This window comes from Helianthus annuus, chromosome 10, assembly GCF_002127325.2.
Source record: "Helianthus annuus cultivar XRQ/B chromosome 10, HanXRQr2.0-SUNRISE, whole genome shotgun sequence".
In the NCBI taxonomy this organism is placed as follows: domain Eukaryota; kingdom Viridiplantae; phylum Streptophyta; class Magnoliopsida; order Asterales; family Asteraceae; genus Helianthus; species Helianthus annuus.
In genome coordinates, this window is record NC_035442.2 from 19,816,177 (window position 1) to 19,839,031 (window position 22,855).

General features: G+C 38.4%; 2 protein-coding genes across 2 annotated transcripts; one reads left to right on the forward strand and one right to left on the reverse strand.

Annotated features, from left to right (window-relative positions):
• Positions 1–9,916: 9,916 nt before the first annotated feature.
• On the forward strand, positions 9,917–10,736 carry LOC118482601. The gene is made up of 3 exons (XM_035978147.1): positions 9,917–10,203; positions 10,284–10,391; positions 10,480–10,736. Exons 1-3 carry the CDS (start codon positions 9,927–9,929, stop codon positions 10,734–10,736), a joined length of 642 nt encoding a protein of 213 aa, XP_035834040.1. The 5' UTR covers positions 9,917–9,926.
• Positions 10,737–12,590: 1,854 nt separating this feature from the next.
• LOC110880729 (protein FAR1-RELATED SEQUENCE 5-like) lies at positions 12,591–15,649 on the reverse strand. The gene is made up of 5 exons (XM_022129196.1): positions 15,496–15,649; positions 14,370–15,156; positions 14,058–14,310; positions 13,323–13,886; positions 12,591–13,238 (listed from the first exon to the last, which is right to left on the reverse strand). The coding sequence occupies exons 1-5, from the start codon at positions 15,647–15,649 to the stop codon at positions 12,591–12,593; spliced, it is 2,406 nt and encodes an 801-aa protein (XP_021984888.1).
• Positions 15,650–22,855: the final 7,206 nt, after the last annotated feature.

Below are 22,855 nucleotides of genomic sequence, written 5' to 3' on the forward strand. Positions count from 1 at the left end.
TCTAACACACCTAAAGTAACACTAACAATATCATCAAGAAGACATTTGTTTTACTAAAACTCATTAGTAGTTTGTACTTGTTCAAGAAATGTGGGATCCAACATTAATGATGATGTTTGAACAATGTTCTATGTGTTGGATTAGATTAGGTATACACATAAACAGAAAGACAGATCCAGTTAATCAGGATCATTCCCAGAAGTTAGAAGAAATAAAGGTTTAGACTTTATCACATCTCCCATTTTCCTTCATATTGTTACATGTGTCAATGTTTTGTTGTGTTTTGACCTTCATGAGAGTTATTAATATTCAAGTACAAAAACCTTACATGAACTTGGTCACAATTTGCAAATATGTACAAAGTGACCAATTTACATGCTTGACTTCCTCCAATATTATTTCCACATAATTACCTAGTAATTTTTAAGCCTCTCACTCACCGTTAAAGAAGTTATAAAATTTAATTAAGTCCCTTAGAAATCTAATTATATTTACTAGAATCCTCAAATTAGTTGACTAAAAACAAGTTAAACACTAATTTGTTTAGATGATGCTTTGTAAATTAGAAGCTCTAAATGTGCGTTTGATTCGCGGAATGCGCTGAAATTAAAATCTGAACTTAAATTTTTACTGTGTTAATTTGGCTATATACCAATATTATGATTTATCATCTATGTGATATTGCCCAATTATATGTTATTCTTATCATATATGATGTATAAATCTTTTTAAGCTATTACATAAAAATCACCATGCATGCATAACCACATTACAAAAAGGAAAAAAAAAAACATCTAGCTAGACCCATTGTTACACAACACTCAGTGGCGGATCTAAGAACTTTTTTCACTAGGTTCCTTTTGATAGAGATTCTAACTATTTTTTCCAAATCATATGAGGTTCTCACTAAATTTTCCCAATTTTTTCTAAATCGAATGGGTTCCTAGGAACCCACAAAAGTGGTCTAGATCCGCCCATGACAACACTCAGTTGTCCAGATCTTTAAACTACAAATACAAAGCAAACCTAAAGTGAAGGCCTAATATTCCACCCATCACATTATTATCAGTTTCTAAATAATATATGTTAGTTACTCATAACATATAAGATAAATATAATTAAATACTTAATAAATAATAAACGAGTCGAGCTCGAGACTTTAGATATACAGCTTGAAATGAGCCAAGCTTGAGCTTAGGCAAGCGCGGACTCAGTTTATTTATCATTTAAAAACTCTTACTTATCATGTTTACCTATTTTATAGTAAATGAATAAATCAGTTTGTTTTACTACTTGATAAACAAACAATAAAATGAAGTTATTACTGTGAATCATCTCAGAGTAACTGATTTTATGTTATTTATTATGGTTATGGGTCAAGTAAATTATATATATATATATATATATATATATATATATATATATGGGGAGTTTCATTTGAGAAGAATCTTCTTATAAGAAGAAAAATAAATTAATCTAGGCCCTATATTTTTTTGATCAATGGTTGTGAATCAAGATATAATTTTTATCTATTTTTAATTAATGCTTTAATTAATAAGGGTAGGATAGACATTTTTATGTAGAATATTAATAAATATTATAAAGAGTTACTCAAATCTTATTAATGCCACCATAATTTTCTCCTTCATCACCATTAATACACCAATTTTATTAGAAATGACAAAACTATTTAAAAGTGTTGTGTCCTACACATATTTATTATAGTCGCAAAATTATTTAAAAATGTTGGGGTCCTACACATTTTGTACCTTACACCAAAACATTATCTTTATGGTGTAGGAAACATTGTTTTTATGGTGTAGGAGACGTTGAATATGTAGGATCATGTGCATGATTGTTTTTATTGTGTAAGGTGCAAAACTATTTTGTAGGATATCTAATTAAATAATTAAGGTTCATTAATTTGAATAACATAAATAAATGATAGACTCATTAAATGATTTGTTCAAATTACCTTTGTACCCTTTATTCTTTTTATTCTTAATTTGTAATTTCTTCTCATTTGAACTCTCCACTATATATATATATATATATATATATATATATATATATATATATATATATATAGAGAGAGAGAGAGAGAGAGAGAGCGGTTAACCTACATTATTAGTAATCGTACATTACATACGTGACAATCCTGACCGTAGGATCAAGGGATTAAAAGCGTGATTAAATAAAAGTTTAAAAGCCGGTTTAAAGCGTAATTACTAGAGGGGGCAATCTTGACCCAAAGCCTTTCAAGTGAGTCAGTTTGGGTTGCTTCTAAAATTTTATGGGTTGGTTTGGGTAAGATATTTTAACTAAATGGGTCACAATGGGTCACTTGAAATTCCATCTTGTTATTTTCGGGTCAAAACGGGTCGACAACATTAAAAAATTGGGTCAATGTGGGTTAGTGTCTTAAAGAAACGCGGTAGGTTTAGGGTCGGAATGGGTTTCGAGCCGGCACAAGTATCCGCATGTCACACCCCAACCAATGGCGGAAACATCGGGATGAGACGAAGTGTGAAGATTGCTCGAGACATCATAACGCTAATAATTGTGACAAGTATTTAAATAATCCGATTTCATTTCATAAGATAAATTGTCAACATTACAAGAAATTCAAATACAACAAGTTTAACAAAAATAACATGACAACATAACAAAATTGATACAACATATTAAACCCTAACGTCTATATGTGTATCTAGGCATCAACGCTACTTCTTTTCTTAGCATCATCCTCATCAACCTGTAACATGTTTAAAATACTTCAATGCAAAAGCAAAGGCGAGTATACAAGTTTGATACATACATAGCAAAAGATAAGTTTTAAACGATTCCTCATAGCAAGCATGTGATTCAAGATAAACATTTAAATATGGCATGTGTCTAACATATCAAACCAAGGAAATGCAATATGCTCATGACATTACCGATGATAAAGGGCGGGTCGTTAATCCTATAGCGCTACATATGTCACGGTTAGGCTCGTACGAAGTTAATGATAAGTTCAACACATAAGAATCACCCAAGTTTAAAGTATCAAGCCATCACGTATACAAGCATGTTATAGGAATGTTCATGTGTTTAAGCAAAATGTTCATGTTTAAGTTTTTGATAAGTAAACATGTTACACCCCAAAAGTGGTAAAAGTAAAAAGGGAAAAATACGAGTATACTCACATAATTGCTAAGTCTTCCGATTATCCAATCGTTGGCGAGTGTATGAGATTAAGAGGATGGAACACCAAGGTAACCCTATAAGGGCAAACGATGGTACATGAGTAAAAGGAATTATGACGGAGGGTTGGAAGTGAGACACGAAGTATAGCCAGTTGATATAAATATATATTTATACACGTATGTATCTTATTTATAGTTTATGTAAAAAGTTTTAAATTAAGTCTATCGAAAATATTAAAGAAGTATTGTCAAATAAATATACGGTTATAATTATAGTTATAAAAGTTATTTGAATTCGATACGCTTCCATTAGTGGCTCGTCTAAAAAGTATAGATATATATATTTTAACGAAAATTGGGCAGAGTTTCCTATGTTTTTGGACGATCCCGACAATACAAGTCGTCAATGTTCTAGTCAAAATTCAACAATAGTAAGACAATGAGTATTTATATGTACTTCTATGAAAATTTTTATAAACAATTTACATTTAACACGGTTACGTTATAAAAATAATAATTAGTGCAAAACCATACAGTTTATATTTTTTGCCACATTTGTTCAAGTCTCGCGTCGAACCCGATGGCCCGACAGTTGACCAGCAGTTGACCAAGCTGGCTGCTGTTGACTGAACCCGAGACCGAGTCTGACCCGCAGCTGTCTTGTTGAACCGAACCATGAGCCTAGACACGAGCCAATTACAACCCCAAATCAAAACTGAGCGGAAGTTGAAACGAGTAAACTCAAAACAAAACTTGAACCCAAAGCTAACCTGAACTGAATCGAGAACAAAGCTGAGCCGAGACTCGAACTGATGTCGGCCGGAGTTGCTTGGCGTCGGCCGGAACTCGAACCTGATGAACTGAGCGATAAACTGAACGGAAACTGAATCGAACAAAAAAAAATCGAAGCGAAAGCTGAATCAACTAACCTGAACCGGAACAGATGATGACCGGAGATGACGGAAGTCGAACGGGACTCGAACCTGTGAACGGTTGTCGCCGCCGCCGCAGACGACGGTGCCAAAGCCGTCGTCGTTCCTCCGTCTCCGCGTCCTTCTCTCCATGTCTCTCCCTACCATCGCCGCCGCATGCCACTGCCCGTAACCACGACCATCAACTACATGCCACCCACCACAGCGTCACCGCTGTGGTGATCCTGTTGCCGTCACCGAGCGCCGCCACCGATGATGGTGGCCGGTTGTTCGTTCACCGGTGTGAAAGAGGAGGGAGGGAGGTGTGTAGTGGAGTGTGGTTGTTCACCGTCGTCGGAGTGCCTCGGAGAGTCGGCTCCGGTGACCGACAAGATGACAGAGAAGGAGGGATTAATCGGTTGATGCTAAGTGGGTTTGATGGACTCTGATCTCCATTTTTTGTGTGAGTGGAGTGTGTTAGCAGCAGACAACGAGATCAACAGGAGGGAAAATATGTGTGGAGCGGCTGGCAATTAGGGTTAGCTCAAGTTAAATACTAGGTTTTAACCCAATGGTCCCTTTAAAGTTTATGTCATAATGTTTTTAAAAGAATATAACTTTACAATTAACTAACTAGGTTAGTTTATATCTTTTCTAACTTTAAAGTTTAACGAGACTAACTAGATTTTTATAAAAATAAACTCTTTAAATTGTAAATTACTTAATTTAATTAACTAAACAATTTATAAATAACAATATTTATAACGAAATTAAAATAACGATAAAAGATTTTCGATGATACAACGGATTAAAATTTTGAAAGAGGCAAGCTTCTAAAAATAAACTTTTAAAACTCGATTTCCAAATTAGAAAAGTTATGAAAACGCGGAGCGTTACACCGCACGAGACGGGTTACGGCACGAAACGGATTATGGATCGGAACGGGTTCAGTTAAAATTGAGTTTCGGGCCGAGACGGGTTTCGGCATGACACAGGTTTTAGATCGGAACGGGGCCGGTTCAGGTCGGTTTCGGGCCGACACGGGTCTCTGCATGGGACGGGTTTCGGATCGCAACGAGTTTTGGGCCGACACGAGTTTTCGCACGGGTTTCGACGCGAACCGTTTCGACGCGTACTGTTTCGACGCGTACCGTTTCGACGCTTACCGTTTCGACGCGTACCGTTCCGACGAGAAGCGTTTCGACGCGTACCGTTTCGACCCGTACTGTTTCGACCCGAACCGTTTCGATGCGTACCGTTTCGACCCGAACCGTTTCGACGCATACCGTTTCGACCCGTACTGTTTCGACCCGAACCGTTTCGACGCGTACCGTTTCGACGAGAAGCGTTTCGACGCGAACCGTTTCGACGCGTACCGTTTCGACGCGTACCGTTTCGACCCGTACCGTTTCGACGCGTACCGTTTCGACGCGTACCGTTTCGACCCGTACCGTTTCGACTCGAACCGTTTCGACGCGTACCGTTTCGACGAGAAGCGTTTCGACCCGTACCATTTCGACGCGTACCGTTTCGATGCGTACCGTTTCGACCCGTACCGTTTCGACGCGTACTGTTTCGACGCGTACCATTTCGACCCGTACCGTTTCGACCCGTACCGTTTTGACCCAGACCGTTTCGACGCGTATCGTTTCGACCCGTACTGTTACGGATCAGTTCTGTTCGAATTGTTTTGAGTCTGCACAGTTGGATGAATCAGTTCAACGAGTCTGCACAGATCTGATACAGAATATGCATAAGTTTGAATTAAATCTGATTGCTGATTCGCATGGTTTGACAAGTCACATTATTCCCAGATCTACATAGACATGATTCGCACTGATTGTTTTTGAAACGAAGGCACGGATAAATCTTTGATAGTCTGCGCAAATCTGTGACATTTCACACGAATTAGAAACATCAGCTGCTGAACAGAACCTTCATTCACCAAAATTTGTCGTTTTGCGCAGAATCCAGTCATTTACACTGCATTTACACTTGTAGAATCGACAGTTTTCCGCAGAATCTGTTCGACGGATCCGTTTCGCTGATTATCTGTTCAAGGTTTGTTTGATCGAAAACAGCGATAAGGGATTGAAACTGGTTGTTTGTTTGATCGAAATCAGCCGCTGCAGAAATCGTTGACTGCAGATCTGTTGTTGTTCAGTCCATACGCTGTTATTTGAAATCAGTCCGTACTGCACAGATCTGAGTTTCGTGTATTTTGTTCTAATTTGGTCTGCATCAAGTGATAAAACAGGTTGTTTGCGGCTGATTATTTGCTGAAACAAGTGATAAAACATTTAAAAAAAAAGACCCGATCTGACCCGAAACCCGTTCTGACCCGGACCCGACCCGACCCGAAACCCGTTCTGACCCGGACCCGTTTCGACCCGAACCAAATCAACCCTTTTTTATAATTGACCTGTTTTGACCCGAACCCGTTTTGACCCATGACCCGACCCGACCCATTTGCCAGGTCTAGTAATTACGGTAACCAAAGGTTAAAATGGTCAATTTCCTATACCTATATACCCGGCTAAATCTCAGTATCTAATCAAAAAACCATATTTGAACACCAAAAATTACGGTGAGTTTCAAGACGATTACGACCGACGGAGAAAGACGAACGACAATGGTGAACAACAAACAACCATCGATTTCAAGTGAGAATGACGAATACGGCATTAAGAGGTATCAATTAAATCATCTTCTAATCCCGTTTATTTTGTTATTCAGTCACAACTTTTTAGTTGAACTAATCGGCGGTTTCATTGTATGGTGAACAAGCTAAACGAGAAAGACGGAGCAAGAAAAGAAACGATCTGGTGAAGACGGTGCACAGTAGCGGCATAAATCCAGGTTTGATGTTGATTGAAGTTTCTTCTAGAAAAAATCCGGTTTGGGTAACTAGCGTTATTTGATATGAAGAAGCGTAATTTTTTGTTGATTCAATGATATGTAGTAGCGGTATTAGCAGGATTGACATTAGATGATGTTGATTCTTTTAAATGAACTAGCAGTATTAGGTTACATTGTGAAAATGGGAATTTTACTAGTTAAAATATGGAATTTTTGATATTGGGGCTTCTGATCTAATTGTGAAATTGGAGATTTTGAGCTAACAAGCAGCATTAGCATGATTGATATTACATATGTTGATTCTTTGATATGAACTAGCGGTATTAGGTTAAATTGTGAAATTGGGGATTTTATTAGTTTAAATAAGGAATTTTGTATTAGGTTACATTGTGAAATTGGGAATTTTACTAGTTAAAATATGGAATTTTTGATATTGGGGCTTCTGATCTAATTGTGAAATTGGAGATTTTGAGCTAACAAGCGGCATTAACATGATTGATATTACATATGTTGATTCTTTGATATGAACTAGCGGTATTAGGTTAAATTGTGAAATTAGGGATTTTATTAGTTTAAATAAGGAATTTTTATTAGGAAACAGATGCAAATGGTAGTATGCATTCTGTGGGGAAATCAGTGAAAAGAAATGTAAAGTGCACATCCTGTGACTTGAGCTAACAAGCGGCATTAGCATGAATCTTTGCTTGATTTAATTTTTGTATTGAAATATGAATGTAGGGGTTGCTGATGATGATGATGATTTTGAGCCCCTGATTCAGCCGATGATGACAAAGCAACCTCGCAATTTAAAGGTAAATAAAAAGCAAACAAAATTAAGTCTACAAGATGATGATGATGATGGTGACTTTGAAGTACCGATTAAAGACTTGATAGTCAAAAGGGGTGAAAACACAAAAAAAAGGCCAAATACTTCAACTGACCAAGATGATGATGACTTTGAGCCAGTAAAAAAGAAACCATCGAAAGACGAAAAGCAGATGGATCCTAGAAAGAGGAAACAGAAGATTACCGATGCAGAACCAATTAGGACAGAACCAAGACCGTACTATGATTATCATCATGATGTAATAAGCCTACGGTGTAGTCTTTCAGGTTTCTTGGATACAGTTAAACACTTTACTGAAGCGCAGGTAGCGGATGTGAAGAGCATTGGATTTGGTGATGTCCTTGATATAAAGCTTTATCATATAAGCACACGTTTAGGGTATTGGCTCGTACGAAACTATGACGAGCAAAGATAGAAATCACCCGAGATTCAGTACATGACGTGTTTGGTATTACAAAGGGGAATGTTATAGTACGAGAAAAAAATAAGCCTAGGAAAGGAGCGATAGTGGAAAAAAATACTGCTACTCAAGGCGCAGAAACAACCATTGATGAGTTCAAAAACCAGTGGCCAGACACCAACAAAATTACTCATACATTACTTGCAAAAACTATGAAAAAACAAACCAATGGCGGAAGATTATTCAAGTTAAATTTCCTAGCCTACTGGAACACTTTGTTTGTAGAGATAACAAAGTCAACAACTGTTAAACAAAGTTTTCTACTTGCAATTGACAAAGAGGAAGACATTTCAAAGCTGGATTGGTGCTCCTTTGTTTTAGAATCGCTGAAACGAACTAGACAAGGTTGGAAAAAGTTTGACTCACAATACAATGGACCAGTTGCATTTCTAACGGTATGTTATGTAGACATCTTTAAAACTTATGCTAAATACACTATTGATAGTAGTAATTTGGTTTTTTTCAAAAAACAATATGCAGCTTCTATACAGCCATTATTTCAACAAAAGACACAAAATTTTCGATGAAGCTGTCAAAATGCCTGTCATACAGTATGTAACATCTGGTATGATCGACGACGTGGAAGAATATTTATACAACAATGGGCCGCTAAATGTTGAAGATTGTGATGAAGTTGAGAAAGACGAAGAAACAAATGATAATCGCCAGGATCAACAACATGTTACTGCCTCGGGCATCAATGGCGATGATCATCAAAATGAAGAGACTCCGACAACACCATTCGAAATCGTAAAACAAAACACTTCGACGCTATTCACGGACCTTTTCGCTGACAACATCCCGCTACACGAGGCAGCTGCGGTACAAGAAAACCTCACCGAATTCGATACATCAGATCAGCCTATGGCAGATACGGATGAGTTCATAATACCACCAGTGGATACCACACAGGTCTACAAAAGAAGAAACCTGGCTGGAAACCTGGCTGGGGAAGATCCGATTGACGAAGGTTACATACCATCAACTACAGATTGGTTTGAGGGCTGGAATCCTAATGAACATATTTCAGATTTGAATTTAGATGAAATGGATATAGGGACACAAACGCAAAAAGAGCCTGACTACTGCAACACTCCGGTTCAACTAACCGGGGTGATCTATGATCATGCTGCGTGGGAAGCCTCAAAAAAAAAAAGGTAAACTGGATTTTTGTTTGTGTTACTATGAATAACACATGCTATAATACTTGTTTATGATGTTAGAAAAATAACTACTGTACATGTACATCTAGAAAAAACACATCTATAAAAAATCACGCAATTTTAAAAAATTAATAACGCATGTTATTTTAACAAATTAATAACGCATGGTTTGGGGCTTCTAATTTTGAACAGTTGGGGTTTCAAAACATGAACGTATGCTGCTGCTGGTTTGGGCTGACATAAGTCTGAACTAAGCCCAAAATATATATGACTGGCACAGAAGAGGCCCATTAGCATAAGTCTTGATGCCATAAAAAGTGCAATGGGCTTCTAATGGTATTTACTACCCACTAGTTTAAGCTGTTGGTCTAATTTATTAGGAGTAACAAATAGCCTGATAATCACGCATGCTATTAAAAAAATGAAAATTAGCTTCTTAGACTGATAATCACGCATGAACTTGATGAAACTCCAATTCTGCAGCTGTTGTTGAAAACAATGGACAAGAATATAAATAAATACATTTCTCTGGTTACGGAAATGAATAATCTCGTTAAGGGGGTAAAGGAAAAGTGTTTCTGGGATGTTGAAATTATGGAAATGTGTAAAAGATGGGATGATGCGGTTAAAAATACAGTTCCGAGAACTGATGAAGTAAGCTCTGAAGGTGATGAGGCGTTTCAAAACAAAGTTGGACAGGGTGGCGAAACAATTCAAGAGTTAGGAGGCGATGGAGATGCAACATTGGAACATGAAAACACAGGAAACGATAAAGGTAGATAAGAATTTGTGTTATTTATTAATATTTACAGGAACTTATGTTTAATAATAACCAAAACGTTTGTGATTTTATAGGATGTGATGATGTTCATAATATGACATTTGATGATGGGGGTATTTCAGACTCATGCCTAGCTACCTTACAAACCATCGAACCAGGCGTATACAGGCAGACGACAGAAGGTAACAAAAATATGATCATTACTAAAAAAAAATTAGAGTTTTCTAACTTGTGATTACAAAAAATTAACCTACTCGAACATAAAAACAGTGACACAAGCAGATGTGGTAAACAACATGGACCAACCTGTAAATTTGGCAGAGTGCAGTCAGCAACAAGCACAGAGACAGAATACAATAACCGAGTCGATGTTAAATGAGCTTGTAAAGATAAACCCTGACGTCTATGGTAAAGAAAAGCCTCCGACCACATCCGCTGATGAAACTGATGAAGTGACAGAAGCAGAAATGCAGTCGGTTGAGTCACTTTTAAAATTATTCAACACACAAATTTCATACAAAAAATAAAACACTTAGATAGACATGATTTCACTACCCAGATGATTGATGATACATAATAACCATCAGAAATAAGTCTCCAAAAACTGGATCTTCGTGTCCATAGAGCATCCTAAGACGGATATTGCATCCGCAAGCTGTTTTAACTGTTTCTCATCCCGCTTGCCAAGATCAACCATAAACATCATAGCCACCTCTTTGACACTTGAATCTGACATACCAGACAACAAATTGAAAATCTCTTCTCTCATTTTCATGTTTTCTCTGACCCTATAAATGTTAGTTTCCAACAAGTCTTTACAAGACTTGTCTTCAGCTATTTGATCCTCGATCCTCTTTTTGAGATAAGCACGCATACCAGATGACGAAGAAGAACCATAGGATGAATTACAAGAATCTGCCATATTTTTAAGATAATAATTGAACGGTTTTCCAACGATATATAAAAGGAAATTGCAAAGCAAGAGGACAAACTAAAATTATTAACCATGACAGCTGTTTTTTTTTTTTTGTAGTTTTCTTGGTCCAGTACAAGTACATATGTTATGTAACAAAAAATCACGCATGATACAAATTATCACGCATGAAATAAAAAATGACGCATGAATTAAATAATTAGGCAACATTATCAGGATACAACTTGATATATAATATATTTATTACTCCAAATAATGAAACCTACAACTAGACTAGACTGTTAACTCGATATGACTAGTAATTATGTAAAATTTTAAATTTTACTTACCAAAATATCTCTCAACTACCAAATTAATTAACAATCTATATACATATATGATTCACCCCCCCACCCCCCCCCCTATTAGACATATGCAAAAAAATATATATATCACCTCTCTTCAAACACAACAATGTCGACAGATCCCGCAAGCGAAGCAATCAAGGAGCTCTTGAATACCCGCAGGTTAACAGAACTTGCTTCTAATGTTAACTCTTGTAACAGTATTCTGGATGTGCAGGGAAGGCTCTTAGAACAACAAAAAAAACCAGGAAGTGTGGGGAAAGCTGCTGGAAGAACCAAAGCCTTTGTTGAGGGAGAAAGGCATACAACTGATGCAGGATCAAGCATCTGCAGATAACTTGGTATACTCATATCTGAAAGATGCAGTGGAGACCGTTGAAGAGAAGATGGAGACGTCTGAGAAGGAGGTTGGGAAGATATTGTCACCGAACTAGGTGGTATGGCTGATTAATACACTATTTTGTTGATTTTTGGGATGACCTAATGTGTTGTTGGTATTTTGAACAATGGTAGTTTTATGTGTATTGAACTCATATGTGGGTATATTTTGGTAAATCATCCATCCAGAGCTTATTTATCACATGATTTCAGACTTTTTGAATGTTGTTTTAGCAATATTGATATGAAAAAGTGCATGTTAATTATTATCACGTATGTGCCTTTTTAATGACGCTAGTTATGATGATGAGAATCAGTGTTTGGGTATGTTTTGGGTGGCGATCGCTGTGAACAAGGGTTAAAACAGGTTATCTAAAAAAATTGTAAAAGATAGGGGTTTAATGGTCACTTGATATCTCCATTTCAAATAGTCCTGTGTATAGTTATGATTAATCACACAAAAGGGGTAAAAAGGAATCAATTGAGATATTTAATCACGCATATCATGGTAAAAATGATGTGAATGTCATAGATTACATAAAGTTCTGTCTTAACAAAATCATGAAATATGGAATGTTTATGTTGTTCAAAAATTACTCGTCTTCGCATTCAAAATCACTATCTTCTGCTTCGTCAAACTCCTCATACTCCTCTTCGTCACCAGTTTCAACCTCCTCGTCCTCTTCGTCAACTAAACCAGGATCCTTCTCTAACTGAATTGCTCTTCATTTCCTCCCCTCCTTATTGGCATCCTTATCAGCAGCAGTAGCTTTACCCTTTAACACCTCGCAGGTTCGAATGTCATGACCTTTGATATTGCAAACACTGCATGTCCGACTTCTCTTGCCTTTTAGACTAATAATTTTCTCTTTTTTTGATTTAATCCGCTTATGTGAACCGCGTCCTTTGTTTCTAATACCGGTTGGCACATGGACTGTAGGTGGAGCGTCAGTGTTTGGTTTCTCGTAACCAATTAACCTTGAATATCTATCAAACTTAGGGTCGATGGGCTTGGTTATGCGAAGTTCATCAACCATTTCTTTCATCTCCCTCATCCGATCCCTGACTATAAGTAGATGATCGAAATCTTTCATCAGGTTACCAATAAGATACTCTCCGGTCTGCATAATCTCATACCCAACCTCTTTGGCCTTTTTATGCGCATCATTATCGTCAACACTAATATCAAATGTATTATTAAGATCATTCGGTACCACGTCTTTAGTCCATCTTCTCATAACGTACTTGTTGGGAATTTCCTTCACTTTGAACATCTTGAACACAAAATATATATGTTTGCACAACAATCCATATTGTTCAAACCTACGACAAGTGCATGATGCAATTACATCCTCCCCCTTCTTGAAACAAACCTAAACAAAAAAATAATAAAAATAAAATAAAAAAGGACACATGGTTAAGCAATAACGCATATTAGCTAGTCTAGATAGTATTACCTCTAATAAACCGTCGCCGTGAGCTTTCCAATCCTTCATACTTATCTTCAAAAAAGGTTCCTCAATTTTAGTCTCCATAGGAAGGCACTCGGACAGTGTTCCTTGTAACTCTGCCTGTTGATCAGCGAAAATTGACCTGGTGTAAATTTTCATAGCATCATCCTCTAGAGTAGATTCAGAAAAGTTATCTGGGATTGTATTTCTAGATATATGGTCATTCTTCCGATGGTTGAATCTTTGAATGTCCATTGCACCATCAAAATGGTTAAAGAACTCAACAAGGGTAAGTTGAGAATTCGCCACTTGACAGAAAAAATGGCTTTCGCTCTCTGATCTAGAAGTGGTCCGCATAAGCCCAGACATGGGCTCATGACGATAGAAAGCTGGAATCCACGAAGATCTCATGCCAAACATATCATCAATCCACTTATTCTCAGTTAGACCGAATTCAATCATTATCAGCTTCCAGTCTCTCTCAAACGTTTCTGGCGCAATCGAATATGTCCATACAATGTCACACATACGTCTCTTAAACTCTTTGTTATTGCACAACTCATGTCCGACCTATTAAAACAAAGAATTGGAATTTATTGAACAAGGGCAATAAAAAAATGAGTGTAGAACATAATAACGCATGATGAATTTTTTTTTACTCTGGGCAAATGAAAATAAGAAATCAATATAATTATTACGCCAGTTGTAATAATAATCACGCAGATTGTATTTGAACCTAACCTTATCAGCAAGTTTCTTCATTATGTGCCACATACATAATCTGTGCCTACTCTTATCTGCTTCGATAGCTTGTTTCATCGCGGGATCCTGATCAGTGACAACCACCTTCGGCTGCTTACCAAAAGAGTTGAAAAATGATTGTAAAAGCCACTTGTATGATTCAATGCTTTCGGATGCTAGCAACCCGGCTCCAAGCGTCAGATTCCGACAGTGATTATCAATACCAGTAAAAGGTACAAAAACCATTTTATACCTTCAAAATGTGGATTGAAAAATGAATAAAAAAAACAAGAAGATTATAAAAAAAATAACAGGAATAACATTGAAGTGATGAATAACTTATTGGTTTTAAGTGTAGCATCAAACGATATGACATCTCCAAACTCAGCATAGTTACGTTTGCACAACCCATCGGCCCAAAACAGGCCACTTAATCGTTTGTTTTCATCGACCGAATGAAAGAATGAATAATCAACCATAAACTGCTTTTTATCGGTCAACCTATTGATAACCATATCTGCATCATACTCCCCGATATAGCTATGTATCCTAGCTCTAAAATTCTTGCAATCGTCTTTAGTTGCGCCTACATTTTCAAACCCTCCGTATCTTTGTCTCATTATATTAAAGGCTTTCACTGGCCCAAGATTCAATGTACCAAGCTCCCATATCATCTCTTCTTGTGTCTCAGAAAGATGTCTATAAGCTGGTAATAAATGCATATCTTTGGGGCACACGAATGAATGATTATGCGACTGAACAAACTTATCAACCTTATACAACACCCCATCCGTCGAACAAAGCTTAATTTGAGCTTTATAGCCGGTTCGAATAGTCGGTCTGTTCCTACGTTTATATGGCTTAGACAACTTCGAATAAGGATCGTCAAATTCCTGTGGTTTATGCCCCTCCTTTGAACACACAAAATATTTAGTCTTGATAATACCACCAACATGATGTTCACCTCCTTTTCGAGCGGAGAACCCTGCCTTCTTGGCATATGTCTGATAAAAAACATATGCTTGTTCTATGGAAGAGAATTCCATTCCAATAACAGGAACACATGATGAAGCTACCTCTGGGATATACAATCTTTCATCTACACATTTTAAAAATGACAACAAAAAAATTATAAGGATACAGGGAAAGAACAAAAATCACGTAAATTGAAACAAAAAATAACAAACTTGCATGAAAAAAAAAACGCATCAAATATAAATAACGCATCCAACATAATAACGCTTCAAAATCTAATACCGCACAAAGAAAAAACATCCAGTAAAGTATACTTCTCTTGAATTCAAACAAACACGCGTGATTAAAAATACATTTAAGAAAACTAATAATTGTCAAAATGATGCAGATCAAAAACAACACATCATACAACGATAATTTGGTTGAATTGTGGAAAATTGAAACCATTTAATTTACAACTTACTAGTCTGATCGTCTAAAAGAACGTTGTTGTCTGATGTCGGATTCCTATATGTCGGATTCCTATATTGCTCTGCATCATCATGACCGGTATCGACCTCAGCATCTTCAAATTCGATATCATATATGTTTCGAGCATTACTACTCTGTGGATCCATTACAAACAATAAGTGATGAAACCCTACTCGCCCACCAATAACCGCTAATTTGATAATTTGAAAAATGGAAATTAATTGAAACTGATACGGATCGTAATTACCGGGATGCTGGAGATAACGAACTCGTGTAATTTCCTTGTTCTTAGTAAATGTCTGAATTACCCTGTGTCAAGAATGAAAAATGTCTAATTTGCCCTTAATGGTTAAATCTTAATTGCGATATAATCAAACAGATCTGACGGCCAACATATTAGCGTACGTGAAGTATGATTAACCCTTTTGTACATTACACTTTCTATATATATATATATATGTTTTGGTCAAAAATCACACAAAGATAATGCAACCAAACTTTATGTAAACGGGGTATGATGCTTGGTTTATTGAAAAAGTAAAGGATCACTTCAGTATGAAGTATGCAAAGACACAATGATTTATACGAGGAAAAAGCCCTTGATCAATGTATGATCTCCGGCATAAAAAACCTCGGGTGATGGCAACTACCGATCACCAAACTCCAATATAAGAAAAATGGTTACAACTTTGGATGATAATGAGCTGAGTACAAGGATCACTATATTTTCGAGTGTCTAAGCGTGTGAGAAATGTGTTGTGTGTTCTTCCGAATGGGGAAGAGTGTTATATATACAAGTGTAGGTGACCTATTTTAGGTAAAAAGACTAATAATCAGCTCATTACCCCTTTAGAAATAAAAGCAAATCTAGCCTAAATTGTCGCCCTTAAATTATGCCAAGTTTCCATATCCTTTGCAACGTTCATCTCCGATTAAGCACATGCTATAATTGTAAAGACGCGTCCTTTGATCGTGATGCTAAGAGCGGATCCTGCTAGACATTCCTGCAAAATGACATTAAGTTCAACGAAAGCAACTGTTAGCATGAGGATCCTATGATGGTCCGTGATCCTGATCCTGGAACTCTGCTGAGGATCACTATCTGCCAAAGAAACAAGGATCACTGGTTAGGATCACACGTAAGGATCATGTATTGTAAAAATCCAGCCCTAACAATTGCCCCCAAAATATAAGGAGTGATTTTGTAAATAAATGAGTTATATTTTGCTTTGATCTTATCTGCAACGAACGACTCGGATAACTAGCCGTTAATCTCGAACTAGCCGTTGCAACCCTTACGTCATAGATGTGACAATCCTGCAGATCATCATTATAAATAGGAGATAGGGTTAGGATCAATCTGCATTTATATTCAAGATATTCTCCCTTTATAATCTTTACCGAAGATTGATCAGGTATTCTCTTCTCTTTCTTCCTTCTCTTGCTCTGTTTTTCTGCTCCCTGTTTTTATTCTGCCAAGAGTATGTTGCTCCGAAATTCCCCTCACAAGGATCACAAGAAGAGCAGTCCCCTGAAAAGCCAAGGGATCGTCAAAGACTCTCCTACGGAGAGGTGCTGCTTCACTGATGCTCATGTTGATAGGATCCGTCACTGTTTTCCGGCGGATGCTATCTTCAATTCATTCACTTCCACCGCTCTAAGTGATTTTGTTTCCGACACCTGGGTGGCCTTTCCTGCAACTCCGTTTACCATAGGATATTCGTATCCTTTTCCAGCCTTCACCCAATCCTTCTTTTCCCTGACCGGCATGTCTTATATCCAAGCCATGCCGATGATCTGGAGGGTTCTGTATACCCTTGAGAGGATCATCGAGCAGGAGGGGATTGACTTAGGGATGTCGGAGCTGGCTGAGCTATATGATCTTACCACGTTTGGTTCCTGTCGGTACTTGTTGAAACGGAAAGCTGGGGAGGATCACCCTGTTCTTAAGGTCACCAAGAATGATACAAATTGGAAGCGACGATTTTTCTTTGTTAGGAGGGATACCATCCCTAATGGGAAGGATTTGCCCAAGGAGTGGGCTACTCATGGTAGGATAGAGGATCCTGGAAGGATCACCATCAGACTTGTCTCTTATGATGAGGATCACTAATGTCTTTCTTTGTTATTTGTTTATTGTGCAGCTATCTCCATCTCTTATCTGAAGCTGACACCTGCGGCAAAAGAGAGGCTTTCGGCCTTCAAGAAGCTTGATCCGGAGACAAGAAGTTTTCAAGTTGCCATTCAAGATTCACAGGAAGTATCCTCCGCATCTGCCACAATGTCAAGTAAGTATCCTCATTAGAAAGTAGTTCTATGTAGGATTTTTTGAATTAGTTAAAGTACTTATCTTATTTTGAATGTGTAGGCGCTGGGAAATCTGTCAAGTCCGCCAAGTCTGCCTCCAAGTTCGGGATTGATGATCTTGCCAATGTCAAGTCTTCAAGAAAGAAGACTTCTGTTGCCAGTCCCTCTGCTTCGGCCCCTAAAGCACCTGTTAGGGGTAAGGGGAAGAAGAGAAAGACTTCTGAGGATCTCCAAGGATTTCCCCTGCTCCGCCAGCAGTTTCTTGATTGTTAGGGCTGGATTTTTATTATAGATGATCCTTATATGTGATCCTAACCAGTGATCCTTGTTTCTTTGGCAGACAGTGATCCTCAGCAGGACTTCAGGATCAGGATCATGGGACATTATAGTGATCCTCATACTAACGGCCACTTCCGCTTAATACAATATTGTTTTGCAGGAACATCTAGCAGGATACGCTCTAGGCATCATGATCAAGGGACGCGTCTTCACAATTATGGCAAGAGCTTAATCGGAGATAGACGTTGCACAGGATATGGAAACATGGCTTGATTTATGGGCGGCAATTTAGGCTAGATTGTCTTTTATTTCTAAAGGGGTAATGAGCTGATAATTAGTCCTTTTACCTAAAATAGGTCACCTACACTTGTATAAATACCACTCTCCATCATTTGGAAGGAGACACACGACATACAACGCAACTCTCACACACTTAGACACCAAAAGCAATAGTGATCCTTGTACTCAGCTCATTATCATCCAAAGTTGTAACCATTTTGTTATTATATTGAAGTTTGGTGATCGGTAGTTGCCATCACCCGAGGTTTTTTATGCCGGAGATCATACATTGATCAAGGGCTTTTTCCTCGTATAAATCATTGTGTCTTTGCATCTTTATCACAGAAGTGATCCTTTACTTTCATAATTAGCCAAGCATCATACCCCGTTTACATAAAGTTTGGTTACATTATCCTTGTGTGATTTTTGACCAAAACAGTTTGGCGCCCACCGTGGGGCAATTGGTGCTTCATTCATAAGAAAACTTTCTGTTCGAAATCGTTTCAAAGAATTAAATGGCTTCATCATTGAAAAACATGTCCACGGCAATGTCTGCAGTCACCTCGTCCGAGAACATTCTGCCACCTCCACCGGCAGGATCCCAGAAGAATGCTGAGAAGAGACAAACTCCTACTAATTCTAAAACTCCATCTCCTTATGCTATGAATTCTTATATTCCCAGTACTAGTGATGTATTTACTTTGATTTTGCAGATGAAGGATCGTATGCAGCGGCAGGATGAAACTAATGAAAGGATCCTCAGGGAAATTGGAGATCTCAAAAGACAAAAGAAAACGGCAGAGGATCATTCCCCACTGATGCCCAAATCCTTGAGCTTTGATACTCCAATGATTACTTCTCAGCCATCAGGAATTCCAGACGTACAAATTATGGGAGAATCAAGAGGATTGCACCACGGGTCGACAGCAATGACTCAGGCATTAGGCTCACACTTCCAGCCGGCAGGATCCTACCCCCAGCATTTAGGATCCTTCATGAATCCGGGAGCCTATCCGGGGGCACAGCAGTTTCAAGGATCCTACTTTGTTCCAGGATCATTCCAGGGCCAAGGATCCTCCTTTGTTCCAGGATCATCCCAGGTTCAAGGATCCTCCTTCGTTCCAGGATCATCCCAGACACCAGGATCCTTCCAGATACCAGGATCCCTAAAAAGTTTGCAAACAGGAAGTCTAGATGTCCATCAAGGGGACTTCATTCCAATGCAGACCATTGCTTCCACTGGTCCCTCCGTTGTTCCAGAATTCCAGCAATATGGGTTCCCTAACTTGAACCCAATGGGAGGTAACACTTTAAATAATTATCCTACCACTAACCATGGATTCATGCAGGATACAGGTACCAATCATGCTATGGCCAGGGAGTTGCAGAAGCTAAAAAACATGATCTCAAGTGTTCCAGGGGTAGTCAAGCCTGTCCCAGAGATTGCAGATGGAAGCCACAAGGTATCTCGCTTTGCACCACCAATTTGTGATGCAGAGGTACCCAAAAGGTTCCATATCCCTACCATGAAGCTGTATGATGGCACAACGGATCCAGAGGAGCATATAGCACAATACAGGGAGAGGATGGAGATCAATCCTATCCCAGAAAAGTTGAAGGAAGCATGCCTATGTAAAGGATTTGGATCCACTCTTACGGGATCAGCTCTTAAGTGGCTGCTAAGTCTTCCCCCCTACTCTATTACTTCATTTGCTAATTTAGTTAATTTATTCAATAACCAATTCTCTTGTAGCAGAAAATTTGAAAAATTAACTAGTGATTTGTACAGGATAACTCAAAATCATAATGAATCATTAAGGGATTATATAACTAAATTTAGTAAAGAATCCTTGGACATTCCCAACTTGGATAAGGCTACGGCTGTTGAAGCCTTCAAAATGGGACTGCTTAAGGATTCATTATTCTATGACGATCTTGTTATGACACCATGCAGGAATCTAGATGAAGTAAGAACTCGAGCACTCAGGTTCATCCGGCTAGAGGATGACAAGAGGATCCAGGAGAGACAAGTAGGATCCTCAAAACTGGAGAAGCAAGGATCCTCCTTCAAGAACAACAAATTCAAATCCTACCATAGAAATGAGAACAAGAATGTGCATGTTGTTGACCAAGAAGAGGATGATGAAGAATATCCTCCAATCTCAGAATATTGTTTTTCCGTTGATAATTGTTAGGGCTGGATTTTTACTATAAGTGATCCTTATACGTGATCCTAACCAGTGATCCTTGTTTCTTTGGCAGGCAGTGATCCTCAGCCGGACTTCAAGATCAGGATCATGGGACATTATGGTGATCCTTATACTAACGGTCACCTTCGCTTACTACAATATTGTTTTGCAGGAACATCTAGCAGGATATGCTCTAAAGATCATGATCCAGGGACGCGTCTTCACAAATATGGCAAGAGCTAAATCGAAGAAAGACGTTGCACAGGATATGGAAACTAGGCTTGATTTATGGGCAGCAATTTAGGCTAGATTATCTTTATTTCTAAAGGGGTAATGAGCTGATATTTAGTCATTTTACCTAAAATAGGTCACCCACACATGTATAAGTACCACTCTTCTTCATTCGGAAGGGGACACACGAACATACAAGGCAACTCTCACACACTTAGACACCAAAAGCAATAGTGATCCTTGTACTCAGCTCATTATCATCCAAAGTTGTAATCATATTTTTGTTATATTGAAGTTGGTGATCGGTAGTTGCCATCACCCGAGGTTTTTTATGCCGGAGATCATTCATTGATCAAGGGCTTTTTCCTCGTATAAATCATTGTGTCTTTGCATCTTCATCACAGAAGTGATCCTTTACTTTCATAGTTAACCAAGCATCATACCCCGTTTTCATAAAGTTTGGTTACATTATCCTTGTGTGATTTTTGACCAAAACAGTTTGGCGCCCACCGTGGGGCAATTGGTGCTTCATTCATAAGAAAATCTTTTGTTCGAAATCATCTCAGAGAGTAACATGGCTTCATCATTGAAGAACACGTCCACAGCGATGTCGGCGGTCACTTCATCACAGATCACCTTGCCTCCTCCACCGGCAGGATCTCAGAGAAATACTGAGAAGAGATCAACTCCCACTTCCTCTAAACCTCTATCTTCTTCTGCTATGAATTCTTCTATTCCCAGTACTAGTGATGTATTTGCTTTAATTTTGCAGATGAAGGATCGTATGCAGCGGCAAGATGAAACTAACGAAAGGATCCTCAGGGAAATTGGAGATCTCAAAAGACAAAAGAAAGCGGCAGAGGATCATTCTCCACTGATGCCCAAATCCTTGAGCTTTGATACTCCAATGATCACTTCCCAGCCATCAGGGATCCCGGACGTGCAAATTATAGGGGAGTCAAGAGGATCACATCTCAACTCGGCAGCAATGACTCAGACATCAGGCTCACATTTTCAGCCCGTAGGATCCTATCCTCAGTACATGGGATCCTTCATGAATCCGGGAGCCTATCCGGGGGCACAGCAGTTTCAAGGATCCTACTTTATTCCAGGATCATTCCAGGGCCAAGGATCCTCCTTTGTTCCAGGATCATCCCAGGTTCAAGGATCCTCCTTTGTTCCAGGATCATCCCAGGTTCAAGGATCCTCCTTCGTTCCAGGATCATCCCAGATACCAGGATCCTTACAGATGCCAGGATCCCTAAAAAGTTTGCAAACAGGGAGTCTAGATGTCCATCAAGGGGACTTCATTCCAATGCAGACCATTGCTTCCACTGGTCCCTCCGTTGTCCCAGAATCCCAGCAATATGGATTCCCTAACTTGAACCCAATGGGAGGTAACACTTTAAACAATTATCCTACCACTAACCATGGATTCATGCAGGATACAGGTACCAATCATGCTATGGCCAGGGAGTTGCAGAAGCTAAAAGACATGATCTCAAGTGTTCCAGGGGTAGTCAAGCCTATCCCAGAGATTGCAGATGGAAGCCACAAGGTATCTCGCTTTGCACCACCAATTTGTGATGCAGAGGTGCCCAAAAGGTTCCATATCCCTACCATGAAGCTGTATGATGGAACAACGGATCCAGAGGAGCATATAGCACAATACAGGGAAAGGATGGAAATCAATCCTATCCCAGAAAAGTTGAAGGAAGCATGCCTATGTAAAGGATTTGGATCCACTCTAACTGGATCAGCTCTTAAGTGGCTGCTAAGTCTTCCCCCTTACTCTATTACTTCATTTGCTAATTTAGTTAATCTATTCAATAACCAATTCTCTTGTAGTAGAAAATTTGAAAAATTAACTAGTGATTTGTACAGGATAACTCAAAATAATAATGAATCATTAAGGGATTATATAACTAAATTTAGTAAAGAGTCCTTGGATATTCCCAACTTGGATATGGCTACGGCTGTTGAAGCCTTCAAAATGGGACTTCTTAAGGATTCATTATTCTATGATGATCTTGTTATGACACCTTGCAGGAATTTAGATGAAGTAAG

Excerpts from the sequence above, each read along its gene's own strand:
- LOC118482601 (XM_035978147.1), top strand. The coding sequence starts at position 9,927 with ATGGACAAGAATATAAATAAATACATTTCTCTGGTTACGGAAATGAAT. Across the intron at positions 10,204-10,283 it reads AAACACAGGAAACGATAAAG|GATGTGATGATGTTCATAAT; the intron begins GTAGATAAGAAT and ends GTGATTTTATAG. Across the intron at positions 10,392-10,479 it reads ATACAGGCAGACGACAGAAG|TGACACAAGCAGATGTGGTA; the intron begins GTAACAAAAATA and ends ACATAAAAACAG.
- LOC110880729 (XM_022129196.1), bottom strand. The coding sequence starts at position 15,649 with ATGGATCCACAGAGTAGTAATGCTCGAAACATATATGATATCGAATTT. Across the intron at positions 15,157-15,495 it reads TCTTTTAGACGATCAGACTA|ATGAAAGATTGTATATCCCA; the intron begins GTAAGTTGTAAA and ends TAAAATGTGTAG. Across the intron at positions 13,239-13,322 it reads ACGGCGACGGTTTATTAGAG|GTTTGTTTCAAGAAGGGGGA; the intron begins GTAATACTATCT and ends TTTTTTGTTTAG.